The 15,215-nt window shown below is 49.2% G+C and overlaps 1 protein-coding gene across 1 annotated transcript; it reads left to right on the top strand.

Moving 5' to 3' along the window:
* Positions 1-522: 522 nt before the first annotated feature.
* LOC142588608 (uncharacterized) lies at positions 523-10,648 on the top strand. Its single transcript, XM_075700443.1, has 5 exons — positions 523-983; positions 6,594-7,363; positions 8,327-8,505; positions 8,868-8,965; positions 10,348-10,648. Exons 1-5 carry the CDS (start codon positions 523-525, stop codon positions 10,646-10,648), a joined length of 1,809 nt encoding a protein of 602 aa, XP_075556558.1.
* The last annotated feature ends 4,567 nt before the right edge of the window (positions 10,649-15,215 follow it).

The raw sequence follows: 15,215 nt of genomic DNA on the forward strand, positions 1-15,215 counted from the left end.
ATTGATATGTTTTTATGTTTTTGTCATGCCCTTTCAACCTCTGCGCTATTAATCATCTCGATTGGTTACTGTACTCTAGCGAGGTCCTTTGCGCATGTCATGTGCAGAACCCTCGAATTTCCTGTCTTGCGCATTAACACTTTGCCGTCTGACACCCAGGGGAACTTCCAATATTTTTCGCGATTTGCATTCAATGCTTTTGCCAAAAGTATCTTATTTGCTGGACAAAGGTGTTCATTCACGAACAGGGAGAGACACTGCTAGCGCGCGACGGCGAAATACGTGTGGCGTATCTGCTCCGTCGATTTTCGGTTGGAGTCCCGGCTCAATCCTCTGCAACCCTACAAGACCAACGTCAATCGACGCAGCGAACCGTCTGTACCACGTGGATACTAATGTTCACCAGGTGGGACCGCTTTTGAAGATTTTACAACCGAATTACACCCGCCTGCGAGGGCGACGCCATTAGGCCAAACGGCGATGCCGAAGCCCGGCGGCGTGGAACCGGCTTCCCGAGGTAAAATGACGGCTCCCGCGTCATTCCTGAGAGGTTACGATCCCGACGCCATGGCCTGGATGACAGTTTCAACATCAGAAGATCAAAACTCCGCTCATATACCGCCATTTCGGCACCAATCTCTCAATGAAGCGGTCGCGCGTCGCTCGCTCGTTCAAGCCAAGACGGCGGCGTCCACCACCGCCCCGGCCTCCGGCACCCCGACCGGCAAGACGCAGCCTCCTGCCTCACGCGCTGCGGGAAGCAAAGGCAAAGCGCTTACCAACTGGAAGCCGCACCCATTTTCAAAACCGGGCCCTGATGACTTCGTGGTCGTGCTCAAGCCACGCGAACATGTGTCGCTGCACCAAGCCTTTTCGGAGAACCGCTACGGTGCCACCATTACGGCCTACCTCAGGCCTGAGCTGGCAAGGTCTCTTACGGTTCTGCCGTCCCGTGAACAAAACCTGATGTTGATCCACACCCCGAACCCGGCGGCGTATGTGGAACATACAGAAGGGACAACGCATGGCAACCGCAGCGCCACGCTATTGGCTGCCGGCTGCGGGGACGCGCCGTGGCGTCATGCCTAACAGCGTACTCTCATCACCAGCGGTCTCGCGTAGCTTGTGGGTCGTGGCCAACGCCGTGGCCAACGTTTTGTTGTGGCTGGCACGCAGACGCGGCTACGTGAAACAGGCGTAACTGCGTGCTGGCGCGGTCGCGAGCCGAGTGTGACGCGACTTTCCGTCCCATCCATCGAAGCGCCCTCTCCGCCTTGCCGATTGATAGGAATCGGGACCTACGCCGGTGCGACAGCTTACGCTGCGAGGATCGCTGGGCGAAACGAATGCTCGGAACCTGTGAGATGGAGTCGTATGCCACCACTACTACTAATGATACGCAGCGCGATGCCTTCAAGAGGAAACAAAACGCCCTTGCGATTACTGTGCTGCTCACGTCCTGTTAATGCAATTCGGCATACATGGACATGGCGTGAAAGCACTGAATAGTGTTTTAACGTATTTGCGCTGGCGCAAAACGTTATAAACAGTCCCGAAAGAGCCTATATTGTGTTGGATGTTAGAGTTCGCTCTAGATATCAATAAATATTGTAGGTATGTGCCAATTTCTTCACCTAATTGCAGAGAACTCTCTCGGGCCGTTATTGCCTTTTTATGGCTTCCTCCATGTCCCAATATGCTGAATTTCAAGTACATTGAAGTTGTTGCAGATGCGAAATGCCACTTTTATGATGTATTTGGTTCGCCTGTTAAATATACTTTAAGAAGTTCTGTTCAAAAATAAATTCCCATCTTTTTACAACTGGGATAAAAAATGGTAGAGGCGGAAAGCTGTTATAATGGCATTGTGCAAGCTAATACTCTAATTTAGGAGCACTGCTTTAAGTGAATTTCTAAAGCACATCAATTTTGCTTGCCTTTTTTCTGTTTTATTAACTAAAATGTACATCTTTGAAAGGCAGCCTGACCCTCTTTAAATTCGAAATATTGGACACAGACTGGGAACACTGCTTTCCAATACACTTGCTGAAACTGTCTTATCAGAACGCCTTAGTACACAATGCAGATGCATTAAGAAGTGACAAGAGAGTTTGACAATTTTAATCATTGAAAGACTTAGCGAAACCTTTTTGGGTTGTTTTTTCTTGGTTTCAGACGCTGCACATTGCCTTTTAAGGCGTGTTTTCAGTGTTTACTTATGGGGAGGGCATGTTAACATCTTTTACACCATGTCAATTATGTGGTGCCATAATATGTTCTTGGATGGAGTCTTGCCCTTTCATTCAGTACAATATAATGTTTTTGTGTCATCAGCCGTTTTACATCTAAGTATGAGTGTAGCATTTTGCTAAGTTTTGCCTCTGTCACCCAAGCTTGCAAGTTTGCTACCCACTGATGGTGACATGTGACACATGTGACTTTTGTTCAATAAAAGGAAGTCTGTCACTTATCCTGTGCACGGGTTGTCTTTTTGAATTACAATTTGTTGCCCATATTAGTTCTTTTGTTGCATCTCAGATTAGGAATGGCTATCATAGTTGACATCATTTAACCATATTGCACACAATGTGGATATGTACTTGCAATATATGGCCACCATAAACATAAATAGAAGTTAAAAATTCAAGAATAGTGCCTTTGCATGGTGGGACAGCCATGAATTGTAGCTATAAGGTACCAGCGCTGCAAGTAGCACTGTTTGTGCAGAATATAGTTCAACTCTACTACTTTCAAACGTCATTGTTTTTGTCTGCATTTGTATAGCTCCAATTCCTGTGAACAACACACATCTGGTGGAAAAGTGGCTTGCACCTGCAGTTCGGCCCAATGATTAGCCAAATTCTGCCCGTTTTCATGTTATTAGCATATTAGTAGAGGCGGCGTTCTTATAGTAGCCTGTTTGCCCAGTGTAGAAGCCTCTGCGGGTGTCAGGATCTTGTACACATCTTCGGCTTTGCAGGGGACACAGCATCTGGGACATAGTTTGTCACAGGCCATGTCTTTGGGGAAGTTGGATTTACTCACTTGCAAAGGGAGCACTAAGCTTGTTGGATAATAATAAAAATGCCTGTACACTCAGTGGCCTTCTTCATTTTGTGTGACATATATGGTTATAGCTACCCTTGCTTTACGCACTTCTTGTCCGGCAGCAGTCCTGCTTTTGAAACACTCGAGATAGCTTTCAGCAAGCTGGACAGGAATAGCACTAAAAAACCAGCAGATGTTAATTGTCGCACTTGTCATGCGAAGCTTCGTACAGTATGATGAGGGTGGAAATTAATGAGGGTGTTCCTCAAGGCCTTGTAGCACATGTCATGAGTTTGGAGCAACGTGATGTATAGCACTTTTCTGATCGCATACTATAGGTTCAGCAGGTGTGGCCATGGTTTAAGTGCAGTGCAAGGTCAAGAAAACAGATATCTATGAGCAGCACCCTGGTAAAGGAGACGCTGGGAAATCTAATGGGAAGCCTGTTGAACATCTAATTGACCGAGTTGCTGGCTTCATCAGGCAAAGTGTGATAAAGAGAAGGAAGTCATCAACACATCAGAATGTTTTTGCATATAGACACTGCTAAGCTTCTGAGGCACGCCAACAAGTCTTAGTGCGCAGGCTATGCATGACCAACTACATATGCCTTCTGTTTGGACAAAGAACTGCTCATTGTAACTGGATGAAGATGGAGTGGACAGAAATAAACGGCAGCTCCACTAATCTGGTTTCACTGGCATCAACACTGATTTGTAAGCCCGCATCGCCATTCTCCGCAATGCCTTCTTGTGTGACAGCAACAAGGACCAGCTCGAGGCAAGGGGTAATAGACATCTTTACGAGCTAAAAATGCATGCATGCATGGAGAGCACTTTGTGTCCAAAAAGTAGGCACTTCGACAGGGGCACTGGAAAAGGAACATATTATTGACAGTGGGCAAAGACAAGCATCTCTGCTACTATACACCCAGCATTGTTGCCATGTAACGACATCTGAAACAATCCCTCTCAAAGAGGAAATCATCTTTGTGTATCTAAAAAGAGGGCAGCAGGCAAAGCCCCTTCAGCAATGATGCCAGCTTCAAAAGGCCCACTTGCACATCCTGAATGCTTCCTTCTTAGACTTTGCTGGGTGCAAGCATTCTACTGTCCAAAAGTTGTCATTGAGAGCACTGTTCGTTTGGTTGCAATACAGTTCAGAAGTGATTGCAACAAATTTCCCTTCCTAGTTGGTCTGGAGGCTCACGGCGCTCATGAAGCAACACCATGAGATAAGCTAGGTGACTGGATGCCTTTAAGCCCTTGTTCATTTATCACACTGTTTGGTTAGTAACAACCATGAGATCTGAAACCAACAAGCTCAAGTTCGGCACTCTAGTGGTTACTGTGGAGGATCCATAATAAGAAGCACAAAACAGAAAACTCAACGGAAAGGATAAGGCACCATTTAACACTTGGTATTGCTGCAGCCCACCCCCTTTTATTTTGTCTGGTCATGCTACATTTTTTTCTATAGACAGGCATGAACTTATCCTGTGCGCAGCTTACTGCAGAGAGCATAGGTGATGTTCCCAATCGGTGTCCGATTTTTATATACACTATGTGCTGCCTCAAAGAGGCTCGAAACACTGCAATGGAAGCTTCTAGTTGAAAAGGTACCTGGAAGAAAAACTGCTACAACCTCCTTGGCAACATCTTGTCCCCTTAATAAAAATTGTGCTTCCGTATCAACTTCAGCCCTCCAGTTTAGAGTAAAGCACCAGTGCACTTATGAACAACGAATCAATTCTCAAAGAGCACGTGCAGTCCAGCCAGAAGCATAGGCATGAATCCGCATTGTGCTCCTGCATTCAAGGCGAATAATGCATTACAAAATGGCGAATGTGCCTTAGTAAGCTTCCCGGCAATATGAATTTGTAATGTACAAAGAATTGTCAATTAAGCTTACCAAGAGCACAGATGCACTTGCAAATTATATCACAATTGAAAATAATGAGTAAACCTGTGTGCCCTTTCCACTCTTAGTATGCTTTACTGCACGATGCTACACTCCTGTATTGCGGTGTAGCAAGCTACGAAAAAAACGCTGCATAATTGAGCTTTTTAAGATTACCTTTTTTGCAATACATCTATGTAATGCGGCGAAGCATACTAAAAGTGGAAAGGGGCCACTGTCACTGGAGATAAAAAGAGTTCTTTAATTATGCACTCGCGCAACCACCGCCTCTCAGGTCGCCTGAGTGGACGTACTATGCTGGGTGATAGCGGTTCCCTCCCACTTTTAGTATCCTTCAGCGCGTAACTAAAACGTACTGCGGCGAAGAAGCAGTACATTTGTATTGGGCGAATAAACAAATGGTTTTTACAACAGTACAGAAATAAACGCGCACCATGCGTCAGTCTACCACATGGAAGAGCGTCGCAACAAAAGGTAGCTGATTCACACAGGCTGTGTAGCCCGCTTATCAGTCGTAAAGGCTATTATGGAAAATTCAAAATTTCAGACACATAGAAATATGTTTATATGTTTACGTTCTTACTCCTTGCGTAATAAGACTGCCAGAACTTCCACAATAGGAAGTAATTTACAACACACAAATGCAAACAACACAGACATATGCCTTGTTTGCAACTCGGTCGTCATGCAAATGACATATAGCAGGGAAAAACGTGAACATGCTGTGTGCTAGCATCGTAAACTTCATACTAGGCAAGAAGCACACCACAATCCCGCGACAGCCGCTAATGAGACCAAAACGGGAGCACATATCTGTGAACGTGCAAATGGAGACAACCAAGGCACTCTGCTCGTCCAACACCCCCCCGCCCCCCCCCTCCCTCCGCTGCACCACTCGTTTCAAGCACAGCACACCTAACACACATTCAGCGCTGAACAGTGCATGGGCGGTCGACGCAGTCGCATTTACATGACTTGTAGCGAGCAGCCCATCCCCCGATCTCCGTTAAGCAAAGTCGGACACGGCGACGCCACATCGCAGTTCGCAGAACTCCGCTGCCGAGGCGCTAGGCCAGTTCGACATTTCAATTGTCAAGGAAGCACGGGTCACACAACGCAGATTCTGTACTGCCAGAGCTCACCGATGCGCAAGTCGCACAGCCGCACCACCACTACTCACGCCTTTCCACCAAGTAACACAGAACCTACCACTAACACACAAGCAACGCAAGCACGATCACATAAGCAACGTTGAACAACGCGCGGTACGCGCTAGCCGGAGAAACGAGTAAAACACGTTAAAACCGTGCCGGAGAACGAACACGCCACGGCGTCGCTCGGCGCCACCATCATGCCTTCTCAAAAATCCCTAAACATCCTGTCCCTAGGCACCTAGGATCAGGTCACGTGAGTGATTTTTGTACGACAATAAGACGCACGCAAGCCTGCGACGTCTGGAACACGGTGTAGTCTAGTCAGGTCTAGTCAACAGGAGAGCACCGGGAACGAGAGTTATCTCTTGGCGCCGTTGCTAGGAGTGACATCACGGCGTACCGCAGGCTCGTAAGCCAATAGCGTGGTGTTGCGGTTACCATGCGTTGTACTTTCTGGATATTCCAAATACGCAACCCGGCGGCGGCAGATCAGCTCCTCGGGGACTTCTCAATCAACACTGAGCGTGGGGCGATTCCGCTCCACGGATACCTCAGACAAGACGGAGGCGATGTCTGCCACGGCGTCATCATCGTCAGCAACTCTGACACCACCGAATCCCTTCGGCAGCAGGTGCAATGGAGAGCAGGCACTATCGTCGAGGTGAGGAAATTCGGCTCCTCTAACAAAGCACGGGTAACTCTCGCCGGGAGGGAGAAACCGCGTTTTGTACACTATGAGAGCATGCTCATCCCAGTGCAAACCTACTACCGGACAATCCCGGCCAGCGGCCTGTGTGGGGCTGTCGGCCACCGAGCGGATGCTTGTCCCAACACGCAGCAGGACACGTGCGGACTCTGCGGGCAACAAGCCCCGCTTGTGGAGGGGGTACGGGCCCCTCACGAGTGTGTTCCGCGGTGCTCTGTTTGTGGCGGTGGACACGCCACAAACACGCGGGAGTGTGCGGCAAAATTCCGCACACACAAGATGGCCGCCCCAAAGGGCGGGACAAAGAGGAAAATTGCGGCCAAAAAGAAGAGCCGCCATCTTGGCCTCCCCAGTGAGTCGCCGTGCCGGGACAACAGCAACACCGAGAAGCCGGCGCCACCTACTGGAGGAGCCGGCAAGCGACCACCGACGCAGCCGCCGCCACACAGCGGCACTGGAAAGCTGTCGACGTCGCTACCACGCGACGAGGCCAGGGCCTGGGCCAACGCCGTGAAACACGGAACACAGGTCAGCCGTACGAGCAGAGCAGCCTCCTCCTCCTCCCCTACCTCCTCCCCCCTGCGGCACACAGTGCCGAGCAAGTCAAGATAGCAGCCCTCGAGGGCCAAATTGAGACGCTACTCAAGGAAATTGCGCTCCTGGAATCGCAGTCAAAACAGCCTACCACTCCCCCCTCTACCCCCACAACCGATGCTATGGAGAGTGAGCCCGTGGCACCAAAGGCAGCACTGAGCGCGGAAGCTGACCTTGAGGCCCGTCCGTCTAGAGGCGCGCATGGACGCCCGTTTCGATACCCTAGAAAGCCAAATATCCCCCCCCCCATCACCTCCGCCATCGCCAAAATAACTGAAAACATACCGACAATCGTCGCACAAGAGATCGCGCAATCCTCGCGTGGCGTCCGACGAACCGGCGGTCTTATCAAAGACGTGTCTGGCCGCTGTCCGAAAACGTCGCGCCGCACCATTGAAACTGAAGTAGAAGACAATGACAGCTGCTCGCTCTCCGGAATGGAGGATGCTCCCCTCCCCGCGAGTGCTGGCTCCGGAGCAGCGTCTCTGAAATCGGTCTTTCCCTTCAATGACCATGGCGGACAGCCCTCCAATTAGGCGCTTTCCCCGTACCAATTTGGCAACCCCCATCCAAATTACCCAATGGAACTGCCTGGGATTCCGCTCCCGCGCCAAGCGGGTGGACCTCCGGCTTTTCCTGTCAACATTCGGTTCACTCCCCGCGGTAGTTGCCCTCCAGGAGCCAGGGAGTGGCGCCACCCTTACAAATTATACCACGTTCCAGCAGGACCCCTCTTCCTGTATCTGCTTGCACAAAAATTATACAGCCAACCAGGTTGATTTGGAACTCAATACTCATTATTCCTATGTAATGGTCACCCTTCTTCCGCTTAAGAGACAAAACGCACCATTACACATACTCAACATCTATTGTTCTCCCAAGCTCAAAAATGTAACTTTCGCAGCCCTCTTTAGTCGCGCCCTGAAGGCTGCGGGCAGGGACCCCCTGGTGATCGTGGGCGATTTCAACGCTCACAGCACACTCTGGGGGTACGTGCGTGAAGAGAAGCGCGGGCGCAGGCTAGCGGAACTTCCGTCGACGCTGGACCTGACTCTTCACACCGACCCTGCGCATCCAACGCGGGTGGGTAACTCCGTGACTCAGGACACGTGTCCGGACCTTACCTTCACCAAAAACATTAGACACGCAGAATGGGCCAACACCGAGGAAACCCTCGGCAGTGACCACTGCATACTCAGCACAACCGTCAGAAGAAAACCATTGGCAAGATCCCACGCCCAAGTCCGCGTACCCGACTGGACCAAGTTCCAGCAAAACTACAGTAATTCGGCCCCTATCCACGAACAAGATTACCACGCGTGGTCACAAGAATTCGTTTCACACCTTCGTTCGACAGAAACTCAAGTTCAACTATCGGAAGCCACGCCGGAGGTGGACAACCACCTCCTGCACCTTTGGGAGATGCGGCACAGCCTCGTCCGCAGGTGGCGCCGCCAAAACACAATCGGAAGCTCAAAATTCGCATCGCCGAGGTCATCCGACGAGCGGCAGAGTACGCGGCCTGGCTCGCCGACACGAATTGGTTGGACCGATGCAACACGGCCGCTAGACAAATGTCTAGACGGAGCACCTGGCGTCTCTTTCGCGCCTTGATCGATCCGACTCAAACCAAAGCCGAGACACAAAAACATCTCCAACGGGCTATCCATAGCTTCGACGGAGACATCTCAAAAGTATCATGCAAGCTACGCGATCAATATCTCTGTATACAACACGACCCCCGAGGGCCAGCGTAGTCGTATGCAGGTTCCGAGAACGCGGAGCTGGACCAACTGTTCCAGCTCCATGACCTGAAGGCGGCCCTCACTGAAATGAAGCGAGGAACGGCGCCGGGAAGAGACAAAATAACAGTGAAATTACTTGCCAACCTTCCCGATCCGGCCTACGAGGCGCTCCTCGCATACATAAACTCAGTCTGGCTCGGTGAGGCACCCCTCCCAATCGAATGGAAGACCGCCCTGGTCACTTTCATTCCGAAAGCCGGCAAAGCCATAACCACGGACAACCTCCGCCCCATCTCCCTCACGACTTGTGCGGGAAAGTTGATGGAGACTATGGTGCGAGATAGGCTGTCCGAGTTTCTGGAAAACCAAAAACGTTTTCGCAGACACCATGTTCGGATTCCGCTCGCACCGGTCCGCGCAAGATGTTCTGCTTCAAATAGACCGCGAAATCCTAAATCCCGTCGAATACCCCCTCAATGATAAGGCACTACTCGCCCTCGAATTGAAGGGGGCTTTCGAAAATGTCACACACGACATAATTCTGACGCACCTCTCCCAAACCAACTGTGGACACAACACGTTTCAATACGTTAAGCAATTTCTCTCCGACCGGCAATCGTACATCCGGACACAAGATGAAGAACACGGCCCCTACCAATAAAGCACCAGAGGTACCCCGCAGGGCGCGGTCCTCTCACCCTTACTATTCAATTTGGCAATGCTGAAACTCCTGGCTCAGCTGGGGAATGTAGAAGGCATACAGCACGCGCTGTATGCCGACGACATCACCATCTGGGCTAAACACGGATCGGTAGGAGACATTGAAGCCAACCTGCAGCAAGCGGCGGAGATCGTGGATGCCTGCGCCCGCCGCTGCGGCCTTCAATGCTCCCCGGCCAAATCGCAATTTGTGCACATTCGCCCTTCGCCGAAGTGCACTACGAAAATCGAACTGTCCCCCCCAAATGGACCCATCACAGAACGCGATGAGATCAGAGTACTGGGTCTCTTTATTCATAAACACCGCCAAACTGCGCAAGATGGCGTACCAGGTGGGCCGCATGGTTCGCTGGGTTTCCAATAAACGCGGGGGGTTACGGTGCGAAGACGCCTTGCGGCTGGCGCACGCATTCGTAACCAGTCGAGTGTTGTACTAGACTCCTTACCTCCACCTTCGCAGGTTTGTCGAGAACGCCCTCGAGGTGATTCTCCGCCAAATTTTCAAGCGTGCTCTCGACCTCCCGGTCAACACATCCAACCAGCGCCTCCTCGGCCTGGGAATGGTCAACACCTTCGCGGAACTGCGAGGAGCACACTTGACGAACCACTACACAAGACTCTCAAAGACGCCGTCGGGTCGCCGCCTTCTTGCCCGACTACACATCAATCATCCAACACTGACGGAAGAGCGCGTGCGCATCCCGGAAACCTGGAGATACGCCCTGCACGTGCGCCCTCTTCCAGCCAACAGGCGACCATAGTGGCCGGCGCCTCGCGCGGGCGGAAGCATTGGCACGTCATTATGGGAACAAGCACGGAGTATTCTACGTGGACGCCTCCGGCCTGCACCATGGGGGTTGGTATACGGCCGCAGTCGTCCACCAAAACACCGCGGTGAACGGCCTTACGTTCAAATCACAAGACAGAACACATGCGGAAGAGGTGGCCATCGCGATCGCCACCACAGATCAGGACTCGCGGGTCATTATTAGCGACTCGCGAGGGGCCTGCAGGAACATTGAAAGGGGCTTTATTCCCTATGTGGCGTACCGCTTACTTCAAGGCAGCAATTATATCGGGGTCCCCGCGTCCCGCACGATAGTATGGACTCCCGCGCACCAGAGTCTCGAGGGCAACGAAGCGGCTGACGCCGTTGCCCGCGCGCTCACTCTCCGGGCATTGCACTCGCCTCCCCTCGCTGCGGGCTCCGACCCCAATCCGGCATTTACCTTTAAGGAAATCACCCAACACTACGAATACGGCCATGCAATCTTTCCTAAGCCCTGTAAGGGCCTCACGAAGGCGGAGGAGCGTTTACTCCTTCGCCTCTTTACTAAACACTGTTGTGCCCGGCAGTCCAAAAACATTTCGACCCTGCGTGCACAGGGAAATGCCCGCACTGTGAGGAAAAATCTTCGGACATTTTCCACATGGTGTGCGCATGCTAATCAACCCTGCACCTTCCCCCTATACCCAACCCTACCCGGGAGGACTGGGATGTGGCCCTGCTCGGCTGCTCCGACCTGGCAAGCCAGAAGGCCCTGGTCGGCCGTGCCCGAGCCGCTGCTGTAGCCAATGGGCTCTTTGAATGAGGAGCCCACCTAGTGTTTATAAGGAACGGCCCCTTAAGGACTGTTCCACCTACTCCCTGTAAATACTTCGACCAATAAAGTTTTTCAGTCAGTCAGTCAGTCACGAACACCGGTGAACTATCCTTGAAATCGAAGGTGGGTTTCAAGGAGTGTACAAGGAGTGTACATAGTGTACATGTTATGGCCCTACATATTATTACCTTTAAACAACAAAAATGAGGTTTGCATTTTGCAAAATTGCAAGGAAATTTTTACTGTGTGCAGCTTAAATTAGAAACATTCTCAACTGATACTAAATGCACTTTCCACAGCTTTAGGCTATACAGGCGCCCTATTTTACACAGAGCACACTGTTCACTTCGCATGGTCCAGGTCGCGATTCAAATTCTTGAAAGGCGGGTCATTGTATGGGACGGCACATGGCGCTTCCCTTATTTGCAAAATATGGCATTCCAATTGTTTCCTGCGAGATAAATTCATTAGAGAGTTCTAACTTGCCCTGAATGTATTACAGCTGTTTACCAGCAAACTGGCAGCAGCTGGCAGTAACTACAGCTTGTGGAAAAACAAATGTAACTGCCAGATTGTATGTAACTGTTAGTGCACAGGCATCGGCATCAGCAATGGTTAGGCTACATTAATTTCTTCCACTCTGGAGTATGCACCCTCCACCAGGAAATAGTTTTTTTTTTCCTCCGCCACCTCTACCAGATTGGAATGTGAAGTGGGGTGTAATTTGTACGGCACTCTCTTGCATAAGCTTCATAAGCATTCCTCTTTGTCTGCAGCACAGGTCATTCTTACTACGACTGTAAAATCAGTGTGCTTGTTTACAACACTCATATGGAAGAGTCTGTGAATCTTTAGCGAACAGTAAACATGAATAATCGGATAATTTTTAGTGATTTTCAACAAATTTAGCACTCTTTGCCTTACACTGTGGTGTTTTTCAAAGTCTAAGGTTGGCACGTTGGCACAATGTTTGACTGCAGGATGTAATTTTGCATGAGAGTGCACTTGTGTGCATAACACCTTATTGCTAATGTCCTGCTGCACAGAATGTCATGAGCTCTCGTATGCATTGGCCACCACATCAAAAACCGGCTGCTCCTGTGTTAGATAGAATGCAGCAATAATGTAAAGCACCTTTGATGTTCTCACAAAAAGGAATTGTGCCCTCTGGTCTCCTAATTGTCCTCACTTGATGCCTAGTGTTATAATAACATGATCGACACCATGAGAGTCAGTAGGGTGTATAATTGTGTATATGGCAGAGTGGGGTAGGTACAAGAATTTTAGCAACTTTTCCTGATGACTTGAATGTGTATTGTCGAATGCTGTTTGTTGCTTTCACTCATTGTTACCAAACTTCACTTTGGTTGTGGCAACAAGTATAATATAGCTTGCGATTTACACTGATCTTAACCAGATGCGTCCTGATACAAAATTTATTTTCCTTAATTCTTCGTTCCGTTTTGCCAAATGCGCCAACAGTTTATCTTAATTCCTATTTCCCCTTCTGGGAAGACTAAGTCTGTTGGAATAATGATTGCTTACATCTGTACATCGCTTTCTGTTTTGGTGACCCCTACCATTTGCAAGAACTGACAGCAGCGCCCCTACTCGCTCCCCCCCCCCCCCATCACGACCACAACTTCTTAGCACACCCTTCCTGCCATTATTTAAACACTTTGGCTACTCTTGACCTACTTTATGCACCAGTTTCTCCGCCCCAATGAGGGTAGGGGCCAGTGAGGTATACACAAAAAGAAGCTGCAAAGAAAAATATTTGCTACCCTTATGACAAGCACCTTTGTTAAAATGTCGGCTACAGCAACATCCCTTGTTCCAATAATGCTGGTGTACACACGTTTTCCTAACACAGAAGTTACTGCTTTGTTGTGTTCTGTGATTATCCTTTTTTGCTGCTTTCTTTAGGAAGGAAATTCACGAATGCTATTTGTTTCTCTTAACAGCAGCAAGTTTATCCTTGCAAGACGTTTGGGGTCAAGAACAGCTTTCACCAGCAAAATGTGCTAGACGAGTGATTCAAGAAAATAAAGTTGCTTCTGTGGTCTAAGAACTTGAAGACTGAAATTTTGAACCATTTTATATATACTATGCAATGCATTCATAACACAAAATACAATATGTTTTATCTTTTCCGCTATGTAAATGTGTTGGCAACACAATTTTCTTCATGGTCACCTGCTCCTTTGGGTATGAGCTGCCTTCATGACATTTGCATTAGAGGATACGTACTATCGTGGACAAAAGTGCCCCGTAAGTGCAAGCGTCGACGAAATTGCCTCTCTGCGTTTCTAGAGCACTGGAGACAGTTGGTCACGTAGGCACATTCCGAACGCAGATGTTAGCGCGCCTGATGCCAACAGATAGCGCACCAATAAAATGCGGCCGACGCTCGCGCGTCCTGGGCCATTTTTTCCCCCACGGTGAATTTTCCAAACAATGAATATGCTCTGTAAGACGAAAGACGGGAAGCGCCTGTATTTTACCGGGTATAGTACAGATTCAGCACGCAGTCTTCCATTTTCTAGATACTAAAATACTCGTATTTTGTATTACAGTCTCTATTTTATGGCTGTCCGTTCTAAAGAAATGACTGTTTATTTACGGAAAAACGTTCGGTCACACATTAACAGCAGATCTTCTGTAAAGTAAGGCATTTTTTTTTACAGTGTAGCTGTACTTCAAGGCCGTCCCACGGCAGTGCTAACTATATTCAGCTTGGCGGCAAACGGTCCTCTGACGGAAGATTGGTTGGCTCTTGTGCTGGTTAAAGCAGTGACGTCTGGGTCATCGATAGTGCCTATCGATGACCCAGACTGCTGTTAAGAGAAACAAATAGTATTCGTAATTTTCCATCCTAAAGAAAGCAGCAAAAAAAGGATAATCACAGAACACAACAAAGCAGTAACTTCTGTGTTAGGAAAACATGTGTGTACACCAGCATTATTGGAACAAGGGATGTGGCTGTAGCCGACATATTAACAAAGGTGCTTGTCATCAGGGTAGCAAATGTTTTTCTTTGCAGCGTCTTTTTGTGTATACCTCACTGGCGCCTACCCTCATTGGGGCGGAGAAACTGGTGCATAAAGTAGGTCAAGAGTAGCCAAAGCAGGTGGTTCCTGGTTTGTATTGTTACACTTAATTCATGGTGACGGCTGTGTCGCGTTCTCGCGGTGCTGTTTCGTCGTCCAATCTTATTTAAGTGGTCGTTCCTTTGCTTCGAGGCTTCGTCTGAATAGCTACGTTTCACTTCTTTGTCATCGGGATGGTTCTTGCAGAGACGTCACCGACGGTGGCATAGGCACCGATTACGGGGTGGGGTCCGGGGCCCGAGCCTCCTCCGGAGTTTTCGACAGGGGGGGGCGGGGGGTTAGCGCTCCCCCCGAAAAACACACCTGAAGTGTCATTGCTACAGCTTTTCCAACCACAATATTTGAGGTTTCTTTTGACTAGCATCGACCTTTTCCTTAACAAATTTATTCTCAATAATGGCTTACTACATCATTTTTGGCGCGGACGTGCATGGCTTTTAACTAATACTTTCGCTTTATTTCTTCGAATCACGAAAATAGGAGGACAGGCGCACTGGAAGCACCAGCGCCGACTGCCTCATCCGTATTTTCTCACTTCAGCATTGCTTTAAATTTCCTATGCACATACACAATATATTTTAATGTATACAACGAAAAAATTTCGTAATAATTTT

The sequence above is a fragment of the Dermacentor variabilis genome, chromosome 7, assembly GCF_050947875.1.
Source record: "Dermacentor variabilis isolate Ectoservices chromosome 7, ASM5094787v1, whole genome shotgun sequence".
NCBI lineage: Eukaryota > Metazoa > Arthropoda > Arachnida > Ixodida > Ixodidae > Dermacentor > Dermacentor variabilis.